General features: G+C 44.1%; 1 protein-coding gene across 2 annotated transcripts in view; it reads right to left on the bottom strand.

Moving 5' to 3' along the window:
- Positions 1-23,368, bottom strand: part of FZL (FZO-like protein) — a 76,195-nt gene that overhangs the window by 27,168 nt on the left and 25,659 nt on the right. For both annotated transcript variants that reach the window (XM_077391376.1, XM_077391311.1), the window contains exons 4-5: positions 18,182-18,379; positions 10,250-10,381 (exon numbers count right to left, since the gene is read on the bottom strand). In XM_077391376.1, coding sequence (XP_077247491.1) covers positions 10,250-10,381; positions 18,182-18,379 — 330 coding nt within the window. The remainder of the gene's footprint in view (positions 1-10,249; positions 10,382-18,181; positions 18,380-23,368) is intronic.

A 23,368-nucleotide genomic window follows, 5' to 3' on the forward strand; every position in this document is an offset into this window, starting at 1 on the left:
TTCATTTGAATCCGCCACTCCAATGGGGCCCGAGAAAGCCCAGAGAACATCCCCCTTTGAATTTCTACATAGACCCCCAATCCCTGCGTCACCAGGATTACCAAGAGAGGAGCCATCGAAGTTTAACTTTATCATTCCCTCAGGAGGAGGGATCCAGGGTTGTAATATTTTAACTTTACTAATCCCCTCCTTGCAAATAGTCTCCCAACCTTCCCAAAGATCATACGCAGATACGAAATGAAACATAGAAAGGCTTCTAGCCCAAAATATCACCTCGGAAATGATATTGATAAAAATCCTATAAGACGATTTTGCCACACCTTAAAAAACTCGGGAGTTTCTTTCCTTCCAAATGAACCACCAAGAAGCCACCATACACATCTTCCATAGCATCTTACCCTTTCTTTTCCAGGGGCACCAATCCCAGCTTTTAATGAAATCAGAGATGGTGTTTGAGAGAACCCAAGATACCCCAAAGCGAGATAGAATATAACCCCATATTTCTCGGGCAAATTTACAGTGAATGAAAAGATGATCAATCGATTCACCATCTGAAGAACATAAAGGACAATGGTTGACGATAATCATCCCTCTCTTCCGCAGGAAGTCTATTGTTTGGATTCGACCACAACATACAGCCCAAGCAAAAAATGAGATCCTCGGCGGGCAATGAGACTTCCATATCGACGCAAAAGGAGCCTCCGCTTCGCAATACACCAACTGATGATAGAAAGATTTAACAGAGAAAAGTCCGGATGTACACTGAAACCAAACACGGGAATCACTCCCACTCCTCTTGATGTAGCACCCTTCTATCAAGGCCATTAGTTCAAGAACAGAATTCAACTCCCGATCAAAAAAATTTCGTCTGAACTGTGGCTGCCAAACCACTCCTGAGTTCAGCCTTTCAAAAAAATCCGCCACCCATCCTATCTTTTGAGTAGACACTAGATACAGATCAGGAAACATTTCCTTGAGAGGAACTGCTGAGCACCACGGATCTGACCAGAATCGGATTCTATCCCCTACATAGACTTTAAATCGAATACCTTTGGAGAAAGGAACCTCAACCTTCAAAATGTCCCGCCAAACAGTGATACCTTTGAACTTATAGTTATCCGCAGAGCACCAATTTCCTTCCCTCACCCCATATTTACTTCCTACTACTCTTACCCATAAAGCAGACGGTTCTGACCCAAACCTCCACAGCCATTTACCCAATAGAGCCATATTAAAGCCTCTTATTCTCCGAATCCCTAACCCTCCATTTTTCAAAGGGAGGCATACAGAACTCCATTTAACCAAGGGAATTCCACCAGAGGAAAGAGAGCCCCCCCACAAAAACCTTCTTTGGATCTGTTCAATTCTTAGGGCGACACTCACTGGGCATTTGAACAAGGAAAGAAAATAAATGGGGATGCATGATAGAACTGCTTTGATAAGAACTAAGCGCCCACCTTTAGAAATGAGATTGCGCTTCCAGGAGTCGAGACGCCTCTCAACTCTGTGAATGATGGGGTTCCAGAATAGTTTATTCGGTCTTCCCACCCCCAAAGGAAGGCCGAGATAAGATGCGGGCAAAGGCTTCAAAGAGCACCCCAGAATCCTAGCAAAAACTGAAGCTTCGGAAGAAGAAACATTTAAAACATATAACCCAGACTTCGAGAAGTTAGTTCTTTGGCCTGAAACCATCTCATAACACCTTAAGATGGCTTTAAGATTCAATACCTGAGAGATCACTGGGGCACAGAATAGCAGCGTATCATCTGCAAATTGAAGAAGCGAAACCTCCACTTTATTAGACCCAATTAAAAAGCCTTCGAAAAGACTTAACTCACTACCTTTCCTCAAAAGCCGGCTAAGAGACTCCGCAACAATCACAAAGAGAAAGGGGGAGAGAGGATCCCCTTGCCTTAACCCCCTAGATGATTTGAAAAAGCCTTTGGAAGAACCATTAATGAGGACAGAAAACCAAGCTGAGGATACACAGGCTCTAATCCAGCCTCTCCACCGAGACCCAAAACCCATTTTTCCAAGACTATAGTCCAGAGACTCCCACTCGACCCGATCATAAGCCTTTTCCATATCAAGTTTGCACAAGACTCCTCCTTGACCACTACGCCTGTATGCGTCAATAGCTTCGTTTGCAATGAGGGAACAATCCAAAATTTGACGCTTATTAACAAAAGCGCTTTGACTATCTGATATTATGGAGGGAAGAACTAATTTGAGACGATCCGCCAAAACTTTGGCCAATACTTTATATAAACAACCGACTAAGCTAATCGGACGAAAATCCGCCACCTTTGAAGCCCCTTCTATCTTGGGAATGAGGGTAATGAAGGTTGCCCCAGTGCCTTTATCTAGAGCAATCCCGTCAAAAAATTCTTGAAAAAAGCTCATCATATCCGATTTAACAAAATCCCAACAAACTTGGAAGAAAGCCAAACAGAATCCGTCCGGGCCAGGAGCTTTATCTTTCGCCAAGGAAAATAAACATTTCTTTACTTCTTCTTCAGTAAAAGGAACTTCCAAAGATGCAGCTTCCCCCAAACATAAGCTGTCAAACTGCACCTCTTGCGGGATAGGGCGGAGGATACCATCAGAAGAATACAGATCCTTGAAGAATCTGAGAATTTCTTCTGTAATCACCTCTTTGTTAGAAACTCTTTCCCTCTCCACAATCAAAGATTCAATTCTATTCTTTCTCCTATGAACACTAGCCATTGCGTGGAAATAGGCAGTGTTTTTGTCACCCTCCACGATCCACTTAACTCTAGATTTTTGACGCCAGGTTATTTCTTCCTGAAGCAGCAAACGATTATGCTCGATACTAACCCTGCCCAGCTCCTCCCTCTCTTTTTCCGAATCAAGACCACACTCCCCCAGTGCATTTAATTCCACCATTCTATTCTCCAGCCACCGCTTTCGCCCGTGATCACATAGCTTTCTCTCCTTAACCCACTCCTTCAAGTTTGCCTTAACAACTCTCAGTTTGTTTCCAATAACTTTGTCAGCCGGGCCTGCCATCTTACAAGAAGACCACCAGCCCCCTAACCTCTCCACCATCTGGGGAAATTCCAACCAAGCAATTTCAAACCTAAAAGGAGATGGACCCCATGATTCCATTCGAGGATCTAAAAGAATTGGACAATGATCCGACACCAAATGAGGAAGCGCTTTCTGAGAAACCTCGGGAACGAGTTCTAACCATTTCCCAGAAATCAAGAATCTGTCCAGTCTACTTCTACACTGCCCTCTGGCCCAAGAGAAAGAAGCACCACTCAAGGGAAGATCAACTAACTCATTATCTGCTATAAAATCGGAGAATACCTTCATGTTATTAGTGATTCTAGTACACCCCAACCTCTCCCCTACTGCCTGGATTTCATTGAAATCACCCCCAATGCACCATGGGTGAGAGCAACATTCTCTAACCTTTACCAATTCTTCCCAAAAAAGACCTTTTTCGGTAGATGTGAATGGACCATAGACTCCAGAGAAGAGCCAATCAGACTTATCCACTTTCTTTTGGAGAGAAACTGAAATGGAAAAGTCTCCATACCACACCTCCTGACTAGACCAAGAGATGCTATCCCATGCTAACAGTAAACCTCCCGATGCCCCTTTAGAAGCTAAAAAAACAAAATCCCACTCCTTATTAAAACCCAGCCTTTTGAAATCTAAACGACTAAGGGAGATCACTTTAGTTTCCTGAATGCAGACTACGTCTGGCTTCCACACTTTTAGCAGTTCTTTAACCTGAAATCGTTTCTCCTGGGATCCCAAACCATTAATATTCCAAGATAGAATCTTCATAATATCACTTAAATAGAAGGCATCTTCCCCAATCGAGCATCTGAATTTCTACCTTTCTTCTTCGAGAGAAAGCTCTTCCCACTAGAACCCGATTCATAATTAATATTCGACTTTAAGCGAAGTAATTCCCTTTTCAATCGACTCGAACTGAAAACTGTAGACCCGTTAGAGACAGGATTTCTACCTTCATCCCTTTGTTCTGCTACCTGAATTGCATCTCGGTACTGATCCTCAGGGCCCGCATAGACCAAACCCAATTTCTTACTAATGGTCAAGGTGTGGTCAACCATATACTCAACCAGATCGTTTCGAATATTCATCACAGGGATCATCCCACAATTCTCTTCAAAGTATGAGGATATTCTCACCAGAGAAGATGAGTCGAAACTCCAACGGAAGCTTGGGTTGAATTCAAAGTTGGCTCCTGAAGCAGAAAACTTAACTAAGAATCGAAAAGGAGACTCCCTTTGAAGGCTAAAAAAACGATTCCCCAAGCCACTCATCCCACTGAGGTCAAGCAAAAAAATCTTCCGACCACAGATCCAAGGTAGACAATATTCTTTCTTAGAAATCAAAGAACCGATTTCCTCTGCATCTCCTTGTTCAGTCAAAACTTCTTTCCAGTCCCCTTTCACCAAATTTGCACCATTTAACCCTTCAGCATCCTCAAAAACCTTCTCCTTTGCCCGGTCCTGTTCAAAAACCAAGCGGGCACTGATCCCGCACGCAAGTATCTTATCGCGATAGCTTACCTGAGAGTGAGAGTAGCTGCATAAGGACGCAGAGAGGAATCCATGGTTGACACTTCCTGAGATTTCGAGAATGGAGAGTTGTCCAGGAGAACAACCTAACAATTTCCACTCAAAATAGAAAGGGATAGACTTGTTAAAAAGCCCCTCAGAACTTAATGGGAAGGGGGGCTGACAGCCAGGGCCCAAATCGACTTCCGTGTCAGCCCAGCACGAAGGCCCAAGGGAAAAGGCTGGAGGAGAGAAATTTGTTTGAAGTGCTTTTGGCCCACTCGCTTGATCTCCACACGATAAAGGGGGCTCGTTTATCAAAACGACAGAGCTGGAGGCATTGGGAAAAACCAAAAAAATGTCTCCTGATAATCGACACCAAAAGTCTGTGTATACCCCTTTGCAACAAGGCGGGCCTTTAGGCGTTCAATTGTTCCATCTGGAAAATACTTTATAGCAAATACCCAACGACATCCAATTGTCCAAGCTCTAGATGGAAGAGGAACCAACTGCCACGTTTGATTGGAATGAAGCGCAGCTATTTCAGCGTCCATGGCTGCATGCCATCCAGGATTACTAAGAGCTTCTGCAACCGACTTAGGTAGAGTAATCGACGACAAGCTCGAAACAAACGAGCGAAACTTTGGTGAAAGATGCTCATAACAAACAAACGATGAAATGGGGTCAGCAGAAGTACGAGATCTAGTACGTGTCGCAATGGGAGAATCAGAAACAAGCGAATCAGAAACAAGTGAATCAGAATTACCTGAATGAGGGTCGTCCGACTGTGGAGAAGGGTCAGCTGGTTGAGATGATGCCTCGGTGGTGGGGTAAACAACCTGCCTAGGTCCCCGAAGATATGTCAGTGGCACAGATTCACTACTAACTCAAGTGGGTCCTAAGGGAACATCTGGAGTTGAGACAGGTGCTAGTAGAGGACGGCTAACCAGAACAGGCAACGACGAAGTGGGTATGTCTGCCGACAAGGGTGGAGGATCGGAATGAAACGGTCCGTCCTCAAAGAATGTGACATCTGCAGAGATAAACAGTTTCTGCATACGCGGACTATAACACTGGTAACCTTTTTGGGTACGTGAGTATCCCAAAAAGATACAATTCTCTGATCTAGGATCTAGCTTGTCCAGACCGGGACCTAATTTCCAAACGAAACAGATACACCCAAAAACACGAGGTAACAATGGAAATGGATTACCAACGGGGTAGAGAATAGAAAACGGTGTTTCCCCAGACAAAACCAACGATGGGAGATAGACAGAACCAACGATGGGAGATGATTTCTGAGGAAGCACACAGTGTGCGGTCCCCAATATATTTTAGGTACTTTCATTTCAAACATTAGCGTGCGAGTCATCAAGCAAGTATTGAGGCTTCCTCTTCGCAACTCCATTTTACTGCGACGTATATGAACAAGACGATTGATGAATTATACCATCAGATTCAAGGAAAGAATTAAAACCACTAGGCACAGAAAAATACTCCTTAGCCTTATCAGTACGCAAACAACTAATAGAACACTGAAACTGATTAACCACCTCAAAATAAAATTTCTAAAACGCATTAAACACTTCAGATCTATCTTTACGCAAATACAACCAAGTAGTACGTGAATAATCATCCACGAAGATGATAAAATATCTAAAGCCATGTAATGAAGGAGTTCTAGAGGGGCCCCATACATCAGAGTGAACAAGTTCAAAAGGCCTTGAGACACGATTACTAACACGAGGTGGGAAAGACACACGATGGTGTTTCCCCAACTCACAAGACTCACACTGAAAAGAGGGAATAGGACTAGACAGAAAAGAAGATTTCCTAAGCTTATCAATAGGTGGGTGACCCAGACGACAGTGCCATTGATAGGCATCCACAGAGGTACGAAGAGCAACACCAGCAGCAACATTATCTAAGTAGTAGAGGCCATCAATCTCACGGCCCAAGCCAATCCTCGTCCCAGTCTTCAGATCCTGAAAGACACAATAAGTTGGGAAAAATGAGACAGAACAATTAAGAGACTTAGTTAATCGGGTGACAGATAACAAACTAACAGGAAAAGATGGGGCAAAAAGAACAGAGGATAAACGAAGGCCTGTCGATGTGGTGACTGCACCAACCCCAGAGACAAAAACTGTAGTCCCATCAGCTAAAGTAATAGAACTAGGGCCCTCAGATGAAAAGGATTGGAAAGAAGAAAGTAGGGCAGGATTACCAGTCATATGGTGAGATGCTCCAGAATCAAAGAGCCATGATCAAGAAGAACCAGACAAAAAACAGGATGGGCTACCTTGTTGGGCAAACGTGGCAGACGGTTGTTTTCCTTTGTCCCGTAGACGGATGAGATCATCATATTCTGCACGAGAGACCACAGAGTGTCAGAGGTCACAGATGGAGGATGAGTGGATGAAGAACTCTCATAAACAGCAGCGGAGGCATTCGCTTGTCTGTACGGAGGAAACCCGGGATGCAAATCATAACAGTAGTCAATGTTGTGGCCGTCCATACGGCAATGAGTGCAATAGCGAGACCCACATCCCCTTCCTCCACCATCTCGGCCTCCCCATGACTCACGGTCATGGCCACGACCACCACCCTCGCGACCTCACCCAACACGGCCACCCTCACAGCTACGGTCATCTCCAACATATGTGACATGAGCAGAACCATCAACTATTGGGTCAGGATGCTGAGTCACCCGCATACGCTGAACCCTCGAAAAAACATCTACCAGGGTGGGAATGGGTGGGGAAGTCACAATTTGCTGTCGGAGTTGAAGATAGTCAGGCCCCAACAAGTAAAGAAAACGGACAACACGCAACTCCTCCTGTCGTTTCTTGAGAACGACTCGATCAGTTGTAAACAGCTACAATAGATCAAGTTCCTGACAGAGTGCGAGATAGTCCATGTAGTGGTTAGTGGCTACTCACCGACTTGTCTCCCCTCTGAAAGCTAAACCATTCTGATAAACGATCACAAATACGCGTAAGATTATCTGCCCCAGAATACATTGTGGTTGTTTGCTCCCAAACCTCCTTCGACGACTGAAGATACATCAAGGAGGCGGCTATAGGGGTTCCATACAACCCCAGAGAAATGATCTAACAACGGCATCATCTTCGCGCCACTGATCATACTGCAGATCAGTAGTAGCTCGTGGTACACATTCTAGAAAACGGATTTTTCTACGTCCAAGGAGATAAGTATATACGGCCATCTTCCACGGTGGATAATTCGTCACATCTAACTTGATGGATGTCATCTGAAGGGGGGGCTCCACATGCGAATAACTTGATTGGCCCGTAGAAACCGAAGAATGGGCCTCATCAAGTCGGGGGGCAGCAGTTTAGTGGGAGGTTTGATCCTCAGAAGCCATAAAAAGCACTACCAATCACCAAAAAAGACAACAACCAACACCTTAGGGAATAAATCAAATCCCACAACCACTACAATTACCACAACGAACAATGAACTGTATAAAGTCACTAAAGAAAACATCTAGGAATCACCAAACGACCCCCTTCAACAACAACCACCAATAACGAACGACGATAACCCATAGAAGAAACCAACAACGCACCAACCAACAAAATCCATATGCGACGGAATCAACAATAACATAAACTACTAGAAGGGAACAACTCACATTACGAGAGGATAGGGTTTGGGTGAAGGGTGAAGGGCTCCGAAAAGTGTATAGGTTGGAATAGAGGGTGCAGTTAGGGTTTTGGGTGTGAACAGGTGTGGCTAGGGTTTGGGTTTTGAATAGGGGTTGCGGCTAGGGTTTTGTGTGTTGGGGAGGTGCGGCTATAGTTTTGGGGAGTGGAGAAAAGGAACGAACACAACTCAGAAGGGTGTGGATGGAGAAAAGAAACGAACACGACACAGAAGAAGGTTGGGTGGGGAGTGGAGAAAAGGAACGAACACAACTCAGAAGGATGTGGGTGAAGAAAAGAAACGAACACAACTCAGAAGAAGGGTTATGGTTTAGGGAAAGAAGAAGGAAAACCTACCTTTCTTCACCCATGGCTCTGATACCATGTAAAGTTACATGGTATATTAACTTCGGTGGGAAGGGAGAGAGATACAAAAGAGATAGAGGGTGAGAGAGAGAATCAGTAGAGAGAGAGAAAAATTGGTTCTCCCACACGCACGACTAATATATATATTATGTTATATATGACTAATATGCCCTTACACGTGTATTTATTCAACAAAAAGCAAACAGTTAATTTTTTTCGAAATGGTAAAGCAGGCAGTTAGTTTTTCCAAATAAAGGTGAAATTTCAAAGGTATTATTCTCTCACTGTGATTTTACAAAGTTCCAACGAGAAGGACATTCCATGATTTGTTAATCCATCGATCATAGCGCTCTTTGTATAGAGGCGGGTGGAATCCGTTAACCATTTTTCTTCATTGCAAGTTCGCTAGAGACATTTGGTGAAAGTTGTTCATAAGATTTGGTATTTCTGGGGCTTTTCATGAAACTCTCCTTGATTTGTTGTCTATGTGGACGCTTAACCGGTGGAAAGAAAGAGGCAAAATTCTTTGGTATCTTTCTTTGCTACTTTATGGGTCATTTGGAAGGAAAGCAATGCTAGGGTGTTCAAATGAAAATCCAAAAGCACGTCATATCTATTCATTAAAGTGATTGCCTTAACTATTTCTTGGGTAAAATTGCTCCCCTTATTCAAATTTGTGCCTGCCTACGACTTATGGGAAAGGTGGGGGGACATTTGTTCCAGTGAGGAAAGGATTCAGAAACCTCTTCAAGAGTGGAAGCCCCCTCCGGATTTCTTAATACTTTACTTTGATGGTTCTAGTTTGGGGAATCCTGGTCCTGCAGGAATTGGGGGAGTTTTCAGATCCGACTCTGGAAATGTGCTTTGGGCCTTTGCTGGGCCTATTGGGATGGCTGACTCTTCGGAAGCTGAGGGTCTCGTAAACCTGCCTACTGTGCAGCTTATCAAGGTTTGGAGTTGGTGAAGAAGAACAATCTTGATAATATAGTGATTGAAGGAGATTCCTCTAATGTCATCAGTTGGCTAAAAGGGTCTCATAAACCTCCATGGAGATTTGATAGGTTTTTCAATGAGATGTTTGATTGGATCAGGCCCCTGGAGGTTGTGTTCAATCATGTTCGTCGGTCTGCTAATCAGGTTGTGGATCGTTTGGCTAGAGAAGGAGTTTCCAAAGACTCTCTAGCGCTTTTTGACTCTCCCGCCATTACTTTTTCTTTTGTTTATGTTTTATTGTTGCTGTTCTTTCTATTTTTCAGTGTACCTTGACCATCTCGGTTCTTTTATTAATATATTTGGTTACCATTTTTAAAAAAGAAATCACCATAAAGACATTCAGACTATCATATTTGGCAGCCTTAATGATATACACTCCATATTCCGCCCAGTAGGCAAAGACCATTCTGGTTACCAGGCAAAACAAGAGCTAATACACTAGGAGATGCATGCCATCACGGACCCCATCGTAGGAGCAATGAGGAACAAATATCTCTAGAGAGCAGATCCTTAAAAAATTGATGGTTAAAGGTAACGTAGTTATATTGCCACGTTCATTAATAAAGAAGCAATAATTGCCAAAAAATCAAAACTGATAAATACAGCAGCAGTGGATAACATAATATGACATTTTGAGGAGTGCAAGAGTGAAATTGATCATACCTCGCTCTCAGTTAATGGCCTATCTGCAGAAATAACAAAAATAAGCAAATCTGCACGTGGCACAAACTCTTCAGTGAGGCGTTGTTGCCTTTGGAGAATCACATTGGTTCCAGGTGTGTCGACAATGTTCATCTGTTTCACCCAGACATGGTATATAACTTAATACCATAATGAAGAAATTATCAAAAGAGGGTTACATTATGATCAAGTTTTAGAACAAAAAATGATGTTGGCAAGTACAGGCAAAATGAAGTACAATTCATGTATTTAAGTAGATTGATGGCATGAGATAAGAAATTTGAAGAAATTCCACATATTTAGAATAATTCATTTACTCTTTTACTCAAAAGGTTAACGTATGATTCAATTTTCTTAACCTGAAAAAAAATGTCCTTTTTGGGAAGGTAAGAATGCAACACGAAAACAAGATCTAAATAAAATACAATGAAATATCCCATAAAGATCAGAAGGGGAAATACAAAAGTCGTGGTACTGCTTCTCATCATAGTTACCATGAAAGTGTCATGATACATGATATAGAAATCAATTATTGCATATCTGACTGAGAAGAAATATAAAATAAAAATAGATTGAAGATCATTTAGCTAGGAATTATTTATATGTAACACAAATAAATGCAAAGAAACAGAATAACTGATTGGATGTAGGACAACGGAAATCAATTGCTTCAGTCCCCTCCCAATAGCTATTCTCAAGCTTTATTGTATTGAAAACTGAGAGATCTCTAATCTCTCACTCGATATGTAACCAACAACAAGATGACATGGAAGAAACACAAGATTTAAACCCGTACGGGTGTGGCTCATTGGCTTAAAGTCATGGGTATGCTCCCTGATGGGATATGAAAAACAGCAGCCAATTAGCTGTCGACACATGGCCCCAGGATGGCCCACCGGAAATCCAGCGTCGGCCTAGGGGTAGTCTAGTAATTACCTAAGAGTAGGTAAGCTTAAACCCGTAAGAGGCCGACACCTGTCCTGGGGCAGGTAATCCAACCACCCCAAGTTTCCTCCTATAAAAGGCCTCTCAAGGGTCAGATCAAAAGGGGAATAACTTCTCACCCACCACTCTTAAAAACAAGCTCTGCACTCCTGCTCATACTGACTTGAGTGTCGAAGGGCCTGTCCGGAGTAACGACTCCGGGTTGGTCTTCTGACCTCGTTTGCTCCTGTGCAGGACTCAGCTCCTTCACTTCGGCTCCTCAGGTCCTCCAACTCAGCTCTTACGTCACTGTCGTATCTGTTACCGATTTTAGGCCTAACAGATTGGCGCCATCCGTGAGACCACGAACTAAAAGCTGTTCAAATCCCCTTACAAAATGGCAGGACGGAGGAATGCTCGGGTACCAACTGCACGGACTACTCGAGCCGTGCTACCTCGCAGAACCCGGAGTGAGCGAATCGCCTCACAGGTGGTGGCTACTTCTGCTTCAGCAGAACAGAGCCCAGCTCGTTCGGAGCACCTCAATCCCACACCCACTCCGGATCAAGTTCAAGCTCTTTTCCAACAGATGACGGCTCTTGTCGGTCAATACCAACAGCTACTCCAAGATCCTCCCTAACATCCTCCAGAAGCTCCACGATCTGTACAGGAAAGGTCGAATATCCAGAGGGGAGAGTCAGCGCGCCACGGTGAAGACCGGACTCACCACTCAAGGCGAGTCCATCACTCCAGAGCCAGGCATGCCCATACAGAGCCTCACCACCGCCGGAGGTCGCGGTCTCGCTCTGCATGAAAGCACCGAGCCCATGAAGACCACGCACCGCAAGAAAAATCCCGGCCTCGTCGAATGAGTCCGGAAAGTCAGTCCGGCTCTGCGGCGAGCCCGTCAGTGGAGAGAAACAGGTCGCTGAACCGACCAGACCGTAGAGCTGATCCGATGCTACGAAGGATAGAGGTAATGGACCACCGCATAGAAGAGCTGGCAAAAGATCAGAGCCGGCCTGCTCCGCGGGCGTTCTCAAGCAGAACGTCGTTCACCGACGATGTTATGAACGCCCCAGCACCTAGGGAGTTTAAAATGCCAACCGTCACGCAATATGATGGGACCTCTGACCCTGTGGACCACCTGGAAACGTTCAGAACGATGATGCTCCTCCACGGCGCGTCCGATGGCTTCCTCTGCAGAGCATTCCCGACCACACTGACTGGTGCGGCCCGGGAGTGGTACTCCAAGATCAAACCGAACTCCATCAGCAACTTCAAAGACTTCGGGGACGATCTGGTCCGCCATTTCATGAGCAGCCGTAGGCCAAGGAAAACAACAGCATCCTTGATGGCCTTGCGACAGGAGGACAACGAGCCTCTAAAGGTGTTCGTCAGCCGTTTCAATAGGGAGGCACTCCAAGTGCCAAATCTGGATCCCTCAGCAGCCATGAACGCGCTCCTCGCAGGCGCTAGATCTAATGATTTCCGCCGGTCAGTGGCTCGCCAAAATCCACACTCACTGGCAGATCTGATGGCCGGAGCGGAGGAATATATAGCAGTTGAAGAGACACTCGCGGCCCTAGACTTGAATCGGAGGAGAACCTCTGAGGACAAAAACCCTACCAAGCAGCGTAGGGACGATAAGGCCCCCAGAAGAGAGAAGTTCTCCCAGAGGAGGGAAGAGAACTTCACCCCTCTCAACACCTCCCGGAGACACATACTTGCCGCTATCAGAGGAGAAGAGTTCGTAAGGTGGCCGACCAGAATGATCTCCAAGGGAAATAAGAGAGACAAGTCGAAATACTGTCAGTTCCACAGGGACCACGGTCACGACACCGACGAATGCTGGCAGCTCAAGGAAGAAATCGAGCTGCTGATTGGCCGGGGCTACTTGAAAAAGTATGTCCGAAGTGACGGCCACACAAGACAGCGCAGAGAGAAGAGTCCCCAGGGCCGGGATCAATCTCCTCTGCCACCCAATTCATAGCCAGAGGCGTGCCGATCCCAGCCAAAGGGGGTCATCAGCACGATTATGGGCGGACCGGCCGCTGGGGGCACATCATCTGCTGCTCGAAAAGCATATGCACGTCGAGTCAACGTCATGCACACATGCAGCAAAAAGATGAAGACGGAGAATGAGATCTCATTTTCAGTTGCGGACCTCGACAACCTGATACTGCCACACGACGACGCCATGGTCCTAACTATGCTCGTCGCAAACTGGGAAGAAAAGAAAATCCTTGTCGACAACGGGAGCTCAGCAGATATCCTGTACTATCATGCTTTCCAGAAAATGATGATAGGTGACGACAGTTTGAGGCCGGCAAACTCCGATCTGTTCGGTTTCTCAGGGGAGATCGTGAAAGTGGAACGGCATATTGAACTTCAAGTCCTCGTCGGAAAGCCGCCCTGTCAAGCTTTCACAATGGTCAACTTCCTGGTAGTGAGGGCCACTTCGGTCTATAACGCTATCTTGGGACGACCCGGCCAGAACTTAATCCGCGCAGTCGCTTCAGCGTATCACCAGAAAATGAAGTTCATGACGCCAAACGGCATGGGAGAGGTCAGAGGAGATCAACAACAGTCCAGGAAGTGTTATGCCGATTGACCTACTTGATCTGAGAGACGAAGCCCGGGTGACTGAACCCGCCGAAGACCTCAGAAAATACTATCAATAGCCTGCCGCCCGACACAAAAGCGGATGCCATTGTATTTACGCTTGTGTGGATAATGAAAAAAGGCTACTGCTTCTTTGCAAAGTTCCGAGTTCCTCAGATCATGCCGCTGCTTGGTTCGCCCCGGCTCGTCTCCGCAAAGACCGGGAGCGCACTCCTGGTCGGGAACGGGCCCGCGCAAAAAAACCAAACCATCTCAGAAACCCAGTTCACTAAAACTTGGGTACTCGCTGCTTGGTTCGCCCCGGCTCGTCTCCACAAAGACCAGGAGCGCACTCCTGGTCGGGAACGGGCCCACGCAGAAAAACCAAACCATCTCAGAAACCCAGTTCACTAAAACTTGGGTACTCGCTGCTTGGTTCGCCCCGGCTCGTCTCCACAAAGACCGGGAGCGCACTCCTGGTCGGGAACGGGCCCGCGCAGAAAAACCAAACCATCTCAGAAACCCAGTTCACTAAAACTTGGGTACTCGCTGCTTGGTTCGCCCCGGCTCGTCTCCACAAAGACCGGGAGCGCACTCCTGGTCGGGAACGGGCCCGCGCAAAAAAACCAACCCATCTCAGAAACCCAGTTCACTAAAACTTGGCTACTCGCTGCTTAGTTCGCCCCGGCTCGTCTCCACAAAGACCGGGAGCGCACTCCTGGTCGGGAATGGGCCCGCGCAAAAAAACCAAACCGTCTCAGAAACCCAGTTCACTAAAACTTGGGTAGTCGCTGCTTGGTTCGCCTCGGCTCGTCTCCACAAAGACTGGGAGCGCATTCCTAGTCACGAACGGGCCCAGGCAGAACACCAAACCCTTGCAAAAACCCAAGTTCAATAAAACTTGGTCATCCTAAGCCGTTCAGAACATCTCCAGCCAGACTGGATATAACGCGTGGGTAAAACTTAACCTGAAGAAGGGTAAGTTGTAGCTCATCTGTTTTTCAGCCGACCTCAGATGGACGACCTGAAATGGCTGACCAGAATCAGTTTCCAGTTCATCCGTTCCTCAAGCCGACCAGGATATAGCGCAATGCGCTACAGGACAAAACTCTGGTCATCTGAAGCCGACCAGGACTAGGCGTGATTCGCTACAGGACAAAATTCTGGTCATCTCAAACCGACCAGGATATAGCGCAATGCGCTACAGGACAAAAATCTTGTCATCTCAAGCCGACCAGGATATAGCTTGATTCGCTAAAGACAAAATTCAGTCCGGCCCCAGCCAACCAGGATATAGCGCAATGCGCTACAGGACAAAAATCTGGTCATCTCAAGCCGGACAGACTATGACGCGTCCACTAGACGACAAAAATCAGATTCCCCAGACCGGACAGACGGCTTAGCCGGACAGACGGCTTAGCCGGACAGATTTTCAGGACAGACGGCTTGGCCGAACAGATTTTCCGGGCCGGACAGACGGCTTGGCCGGACAGAATATGACGCGTCCGCTAGATGACAAAAATCAGTTCGGCCCAAGCCGGACAGAATATGACGCGTCCACGAGACGACAAAAATCAGATTCCCCAGGCCGGACAGACGGCTTGGCCCAACAGCTTTTCTGGGCCGGACAGACGGCTCGGCCGAACAGATTTTCCTGGCCGGACAGAATATGACGCGTCCGCTAGATGACAAAAATCAGTCCGGCTCAAGCCGGACAAAATATGACGCGTCCACTAGACGACAAAAATCAAATTTCCTAAGGCGGACAGATTTTTCGAACAGATTCCCCAGGCAGGACAAACGGCTTGGCCAAACAGATTTTCCGGGCCAGACAGACGGCTTGGCCGAACAGATTTTCCGGGCCGGATAGACAGCTTGGCCGAACAGATTTTCTGGGCCGGACAGACGGCTTGGCCGAACAGATTCCCCAGGCCGGACAGACGGCTTGGCCGAACAGATTTTCCGGGCCGGACAGACGACTTTGCCGGACAGAATTTCCGGACTGATTTCCAAGCCGGACAGACAAAATTTCCAAACTGATTTCAAGGCCGGACAGACAGAATTTCTGGACTGATTTTCAGGCCGGACAGACACAATTTCCGGACTGATTTTCAAGCCGGACAGACAGAATTTCAGGACTGATTTCCAAGCCGGACAGACAGAATTTCCGGACTGATTTCTTGGCCGGACAGACACAATTTTCGGACTGATTTCCAGGCCGAACAGACACAATTTCCGGACTGATTTCCAGGCCGGACATACACAATTTCCGGACTGATTTCCAAGCCGGACAGACACAATTTCTGGACTGATTTCCGGGCCGGACAGACACAATTTCCGGACTGATTTCCAGGCCGGACAGACACAATTTCCTGACTGATTTCCAGGTCGGACAGACAGAATTTCCGAACATATCCAGGCCGGACAGGCGGCTTAGCCGGGCAGGAATGTAACCTACCACACTTCCCCAAATCACTACAATGACTTGGAGAACTGGGGGGCAACTGATGGGGTATGAAAAACAGCAGCCAATTAGCTGTCGACACGTGGCCCCAGGATAGCCCACCGCAAATCCAGCGTCGGCCCAGGAGTAGTCTGGTAATTACCTAAGAGTAGGTAAGCTTAAACCCGTAAGAGGACGACACCTGTCCTGGGGTAGGTAATCCAACCACCCCAGGTTTCCTCCTATAAACGGCCTCTCAAGGCTCAGATCAAAAGGGGAATAACTTCTCACCCACCACTCTTAAAAACAAGCTCTACACTCCTGCTCATACTGACTTGAGTGACGAAGGGCCTGTCCGAAGTAACGACTCTGGGTTGGTCTTCTGACCTCGTTTGCTCCTGTGCAGGACTCAGCTCCTTCACTTCGGCTCCTCGGGTCCTCCAGCTCAGCTCTTACGTCATTGCCGTATTTGTTACCGATTTTAGGCCTAACACTCCCCATTGATGCGAGTTCGAATCCCTCCGGGCTTACCTGATGCGCGTGGTTTGCAAGCGATTCCGCACATCCGTAGGGAATAGTCCCGCCCTAAAAATTGGGGTGGGGATACCCTATGGCATAAAAAAACACAAGATTTACATGATTCGGCAAAGTGATTACGTCAACAATAGAAGAGAGTTTCACTATTAAAACTTTTTTTTTTGGTAGGTTAGCTGGCATTGAACCTCAGACCTCCAGATTGAAGAACAAAGCCCTAACCACTCAGCTAGAGGGTCAATCCCTCGATGTTATTAAATCATTATGGATGGTTCTCTTATGTATGTGATGGTTTCTAATTGTTTGTTTGTGCTTATTCTGTCATTTTTTGAAGTCTCATCTTGAAATTCTATCATTTGCATATGTTTCCATGATTTTACAGGAATTCCAAGAAATTTCCAGCCAAATTAAAACGTTTATGTTTCCATGGCGACCTAAAGCTCATGGTCCCAAACCTCTGTCAGACTTGGCTGTTGAAATGAATCCACCTGATCAAGTGGACCCCTTTCTTCTACACAAAACCAATTTAGAGGAAACTTCGCTTATTTCCCTTGAAATTTCAACCAAATGATGGCAAGCACGCATATAATGTACATTGAAAATAGTACAAAGTATCTGTAATCAATGCATGCCAGGTACGGATCAAGAAGTAGGAACCTTCCGAAAATTCTAACCTCAACTAGAAGCACTACTAATCACGCACCAAGTGATCCATTAAGTGTAAAGGCCACTGAGGTATTTGATAGATGAAAAGCCCAACGGTCAAAAAAAGAAGCATGAGATATCCTCTATGAGCTCCTATGTATGCCGTATTGATCTTATAAACCAAGATTTTAGTCAAACTGAATTCCTAACTAGAGGTATCTTCAATAATAGAAAATAAGGCAGATAACTACGTTTTTATCAAAAAGGAAGATTCAATGAAAATAATGACGCCATGCACATAACAAGATACATGATCATAAACAGCTGTAACTATAGGCTCAATGACACAAAGTTAGCGTCCAGCCATTGAGCACCTAAAATAGAATCAAAAGGCTCAGTGGCTCATGAACAGAATGGATAGAGAAAATAGGGGGAAAAAACATAATAGTCTCATCTAGGAAGCGTTGATAAATTGTAATTCCACATGTAGGTGCAGATGAAGAACTAGGATAAGGTCAACCATGGAATAGAAGAACATGAAATAAATGGCATAAAGCAGATAAAATAGAAAGGGCATGATAGAAGATAAATTTGCGCCCAATCATGCAATAGGGCATGTTGGATATAATAAAATGGATTGGCCAGGATAGTTACCTACAGTCCTACTAAATGATAAAATATAGCAACTCAAAAATATACAAATTATGGAGTCTAGGTGAACTAACTTCTTTAATCTTCAAAAAAAAAGAAAAAGATGAACTAACTTCTTTCAGAATTGGTGCCGGTAAGTAGCATATAAATTGACCATCTGGGTGTCTTTCGCAGCGCTGTTGCTCATTAACACCCATCTCAGAATAGCATAAAAGGGTGATCTCATTAGTTGTAGGAACAACTCCTTCCTTGAGATACCTTTTTCCAAGGAGGGTATTGATGACAGTAGATTTTCCGGAGTTAAATTCACCCTAATCATACCCAAATAAAAGGTACATGAGAAGAGGAAAATATTTTCAAAAAATTCAGAATGAAAAGTGAAAAAAAAAAAAAAAACATCTACTAATGATGGTCATACAGCATCACCAAGTGCATTAAATCCTAATGACAAAAAATTCAGAGTGATAAGTGAGAAAAACATCTACTAAAGATGGTCATACAGTATCACCATAAGTCGCATTAAATCCTAATGACCAACAGATCCAATCAATACCTAGCTATAGAAAAATATATAATGTTGAAATGTGAACCTGGTAAAGGATTTTTTTTTTCCTGTTTTCTTAATGGCAACCTGAAGAAGGATCAGACAAATAAATATGAAATATGTTCAAGTTTCAGTTTACTGTCATGCTGTTAGATATATCACTACTCAAATGATGTCAATTTTGTTATCAGAATTCCAATAAATGAGAGAGACTCGAGTGAAGTATAAATTCATGGGTGGCTATTTTTACTAAATTACAGAAAATATATGAGGCTCAGTAGATAATCAAACTTGATTCTGACCAAGTAAATGAATAGTGATATTTTTACTAAATTACAGAAAATATATGAGGCTCAGTAGATAATAAAACTTGATTCTGACCAAGTAAATGAATAGTAAATATAGATTAAATGGTTAATTGATTTTTTTTTTAAAAGTAAGTACTTGTTGAAGTTATTGGACGCTGGAGTGGTAGAGGGAGAGGAGAGAAAGAGAGAAGAGATGGTGTGAATAAAATAGTTTCCACTATGGGCTATTCCTATATGTTGAGAAGAAGAATGAGAGAAGAGAATCGTGAGTAGGGAGAACTCCCCCTCACTTATTTATTTATATTAAAGAAGAAATAAAGTACATGGACGATTATACCCTGATAATGACTACTTATTCTAACACTCCCCCTCAAGCTGGAATGTATATATCATACATTCCTAGCTTGTTACAAATATCACTCAACCTATCTTTTCCCAATGACTTTGTGAACATATCAGCTAACTGATCTGCAGAACGAGTGAATACGGTACATATTTCTCCCTTCTGGATCCTCTGACGAATAAAATGACAATCAACCTCGATGTGTTTTGTGTGCTCATGGAAAACTAGATTGGTTGCAATATGTATGGCGGCCTTGTTATCACAATGCAACTATGAAGGTGAAGATGAGACGATACCAATCTCAGACAAAAGTGATCGTAGTCAAATGAGCTCTGTACTCGTATGTGCCATCGCTCTGTATTCGACTTCAGCACTTGACTTAGCAATGACATCTTGTTTCTTACTTCTCCATGACACTAAATTACCTCCTACAAAGGTACAGTACCCAGTGGTCGATCTCCTATTTGCTGGAGATCCAACCCAATCAGCATCAGAAAATCCTTCAATCCTCATATGACCATGTCTCTTGAACAACAGACCCCTTCCTGGTGCGCCCTTCAAATACTTAAGAATCAGAACTACTATCGCCCAGTGTGAGGTATGTGGTGAACTCGTGTACTGGCTGACTACCCTTACAGCATACGATATGTCTAGGCGAGTAACCGTAAGATATACAAGCTTCCAACCAGTCTCCTGTATCAACTAGGGTCTTTCAACAATTCTCCTTCTTCTGGAGCACGTTTCACATTAGGGTCCATGAATACATATGCAGGCTTCACTCCAAGGTTTCCTGTCTCATCCAATAAATCCAAAACATACTTCCTTTGTGATAACATACTTTCTTTGTGATAAAGATAGACCTCGAGAAGAATATGCTACCTCTATCCAAAGAAACTATCTGAGGCGTCTCAAATCCTTGGGGGAGAATTCTTTCTATAAGAAGGTCTTCAACATTGGTATACCCCCTGAATCACTGCCAGTGATGATGATGTCATCAACATACACAATCAACAAAATACAACCAGCTGAGGACTGATGACTGAATACTGAATGATCTATAGCGCACTATTTCATGCCAAAATGCATGACAACCTCACTGAACCTCCCAAACCATGCTCACGAAGACTGCTTCAAACCATAGAGTAATTTCCTCAGGTGACAAACAGGGGAGGACATCTCCCCCTGAGCAACGTACCCTGGAGGTTGCTCCATATACACCTCAACCTTGAAACGAAAGTTTCACGGGTTAAGTCTCAGTGAGGTCGCCATGAAGAAAGGCATTCTTCACATCTAACTGATGAAGTATCCAACACTGATTAACTGCGAGAGAGGAGCACATGAACAGAGGGAATCTTGGCAACTGGGGAGAAGGTCGTTGTATAATCAACTCCAAAAGTCTGTGTATACCCTTTAGTTACCATGCACGCTTTCAACGGCTCAACAGTACCACCAGGCAAGTACTTGATCGTGAACACCCACTGGCCGAGCACCAGACGGAAGAAGAACAAGATCTCAAGTCTGGTTCGCATGAAGAGCACCTATCTCTAGATCCATGGCAACACGCCATCCCGGGTGAGCAATAGCCTCTACCATAGACTTTGGTAACGCAAAAGAAGACAAAGCATAGACAGCTTTTGAAAGGAGTTAGTTTATCATAAGAAATAAAATGAAAGATAGGATGCGCAGTAGAATGAGAACAAGTGCGCAAAGCAATGGGAGAATCAGAAGGCTCAATGGCAGTAGGTAGAGAGGATACCTGAGTGGTAGAAACTGGGATCTCCGTGTAATGCCCGACCTTACCAAGGGTCGGTAGAGTTGGTAAAATTTGACTCAATCTTAACCGTAGATTTTTCCCATCGAAGATCAATGGTCTAGAACTGTGATTTGGAGCCTTTCAAACCATTGGATCGATTACCGAACCCCTCGGACGTTCGATCAAGCTCAAATGGATGACATATCACATCACTTGAGTATCGATCCCCCTTGATCTTCAAGAGATCAAGAGATTGTCAGAAATCGACAGCCTATCGTGTGTTCCCGTCATTTTATTTATAGCTTGATTATGGGACATCAAATCTTGTCCGTTTGACTTGATTTTGGTCCCGTTAGATGGGTTTTTCGATTACCCATCCAATGGGCCCAAGATCACGCAATTTGGACGCGATTTGATGAAGTTATGACCTATTTACCATTAAGGTATGGGTCAAATACAGGATTTGTGATTTAAAACTTTTTTTTAGACTTTCATTCAATCCCTAAAAATTTAAAAGAAATACATGTCCCAAGAGATTTTCCATGAAATTTCCCCCATGGAAGGGACAAATTTTCCCAATGTAGGAAAATTTGCCAACTCATGAGATTTGAATTAGATTTTCCAAATTTCTTAGATTGGTTGACTTTTTCTTTAAGGAAAAATTAGCTTGCATATCTTTTAACTAGGCAAGAGATTTGATTTCCAAAATTTGAATTAAATGAAGGAAAAACCTCATGGAAAGTTTGGATAGTAAATAGCAAATATATAAATCAAGTTTTAATTTATGAAAGAATATTTAATTTTTGAACAACCAAATTCTTGGAGGGAAACCTAAAAGGCAACCATCCATAAAGTGTTTATTCCTTAACCATTAAAATCCCTTAATTAAAGAAAGTCAAACATGAAAATCCTAAGAGAATTATATATGCTTGGCCTTTCCCTTTAGGAAATCATTCACACATACAAAAAAAAGTGAGGGAAGAGAAAAGAAAGAGAAAGGGAAAGGAGTGGAAGGCTAAAGGGAGGCTTGACTTTCTCTAACTTTTGTCATCATTAAACAAGTACACTTACTACCTTCCTTGAACGGACCAGATTTAACACTATTTTTGTGTTTTTCTTGGTCCCAAAACGGACCAGATTTAACTCTATAATGAGTAGTTTCCTTGGTCCCAAATCGGACCAGATTTAACACTGCTTTTGTGTGTTCTTCTTGGACCCAAAATGGACCAAATTTAGCGTTCTCGGTCCCAAAACGGACCAGGTTTAACACTGTTTTGGTGTGTTTTCTAGGTCCTGAAACAGACCAGATTTATGCATTTTTAATGTATGTTTTATTGGTCCAAAAACGGACCAGATTTACACCCTCATAATATGTATGTTTTATAGGTCCCAAAACGGACCAGATTTGTACCCTGTTGATATGTGTTTCCTTGGTCCCAAAACGGACCAGATTTGTGTACGGTTGGTAAGTGTTTTTACGTATCAAAACTAGAAAGATTTAAGGTCAGTTATATGCATTTTTTTAGATTAAAACTGAACAGATTTAAAGACCGTTATATGCGTGTTTCTATGTATCAAAACTTGAAAGATTTAGAGTCAGATATATGCATGTTTTCGTGTGCTAAAACTGGACAGGTTCTACGTCATTCATATGCGTATTTTATATACTAAAAACGGGACAGTAGTGTCCTATGTTTGTATATGATTGCGTCCAAAAAAAAAAAAGGGACAGCAGTGTTCTATATTGTGTGCAAGTTTTATGCCCTCAAACAGGGCAGCAGTCATGTGTTTTTGTGTGCGTGTTTTATGCCCTCAAACAGGGCAGCAATGATGTTTTTCTGCGTGTGTGAGTTTTATGCCCTCAAACAGGGTAGCAGTCATGTGTTTTTGTGTGTGAGTTTATGCCCTCAAGCAGGGCAGCGAGCATGGGTTTCTGTGTGTGAGTTCATGCCCTCAAACAGGGCAGTAGTAGGCTTTTCTGTGCATGAGTTTTACGCCCCAGAACAGGACAGCAATAGTGTCCTTTATGTGTCTTCTTGCTGCCCAAAAATAGGGCAGTAAGTGTCTTCTTCGGGCATGTATCTTCCTGTCCAAAGACAAGACAGTAATGGTACGTCTATGTGCATGGGTTTCACCTAAGACAGAGCCTCAACGTAGTACCTGTACATATTTTTGAAAACTTATACATAAGAAAAAAATTGACATTGTTATGTTCTATCACTTGACTCCAGAACTATCACACTCCACTACCTATCAGAAGCCGTCCATTCTTCCCCATTCGTAAGTTAAGGCAGGTAATAGCTAGACTCATCTCGTATGGTTATGAATTGAAGTGATTGGAACGTGATAAAT

The sequence above is a fragment of the Tasmannia lanceolata genome, unplaced genomic scaffold (assembly GCF_043159265.1).
Source record: "Tasmannia lanceolata isolate RefF3 unplaced genomic scaffold, GAP_Taslan_0.1 ptg000002l, whole genome shotgun sequence".
In the NCBI taxonomy this organism is placed as follows: Eukaryota; Viridiplantae; Streptophyta; class Magnoliopsida; order Canellales; family Winteraceae; genus Tasmannia; species Tasmannia lanceolata.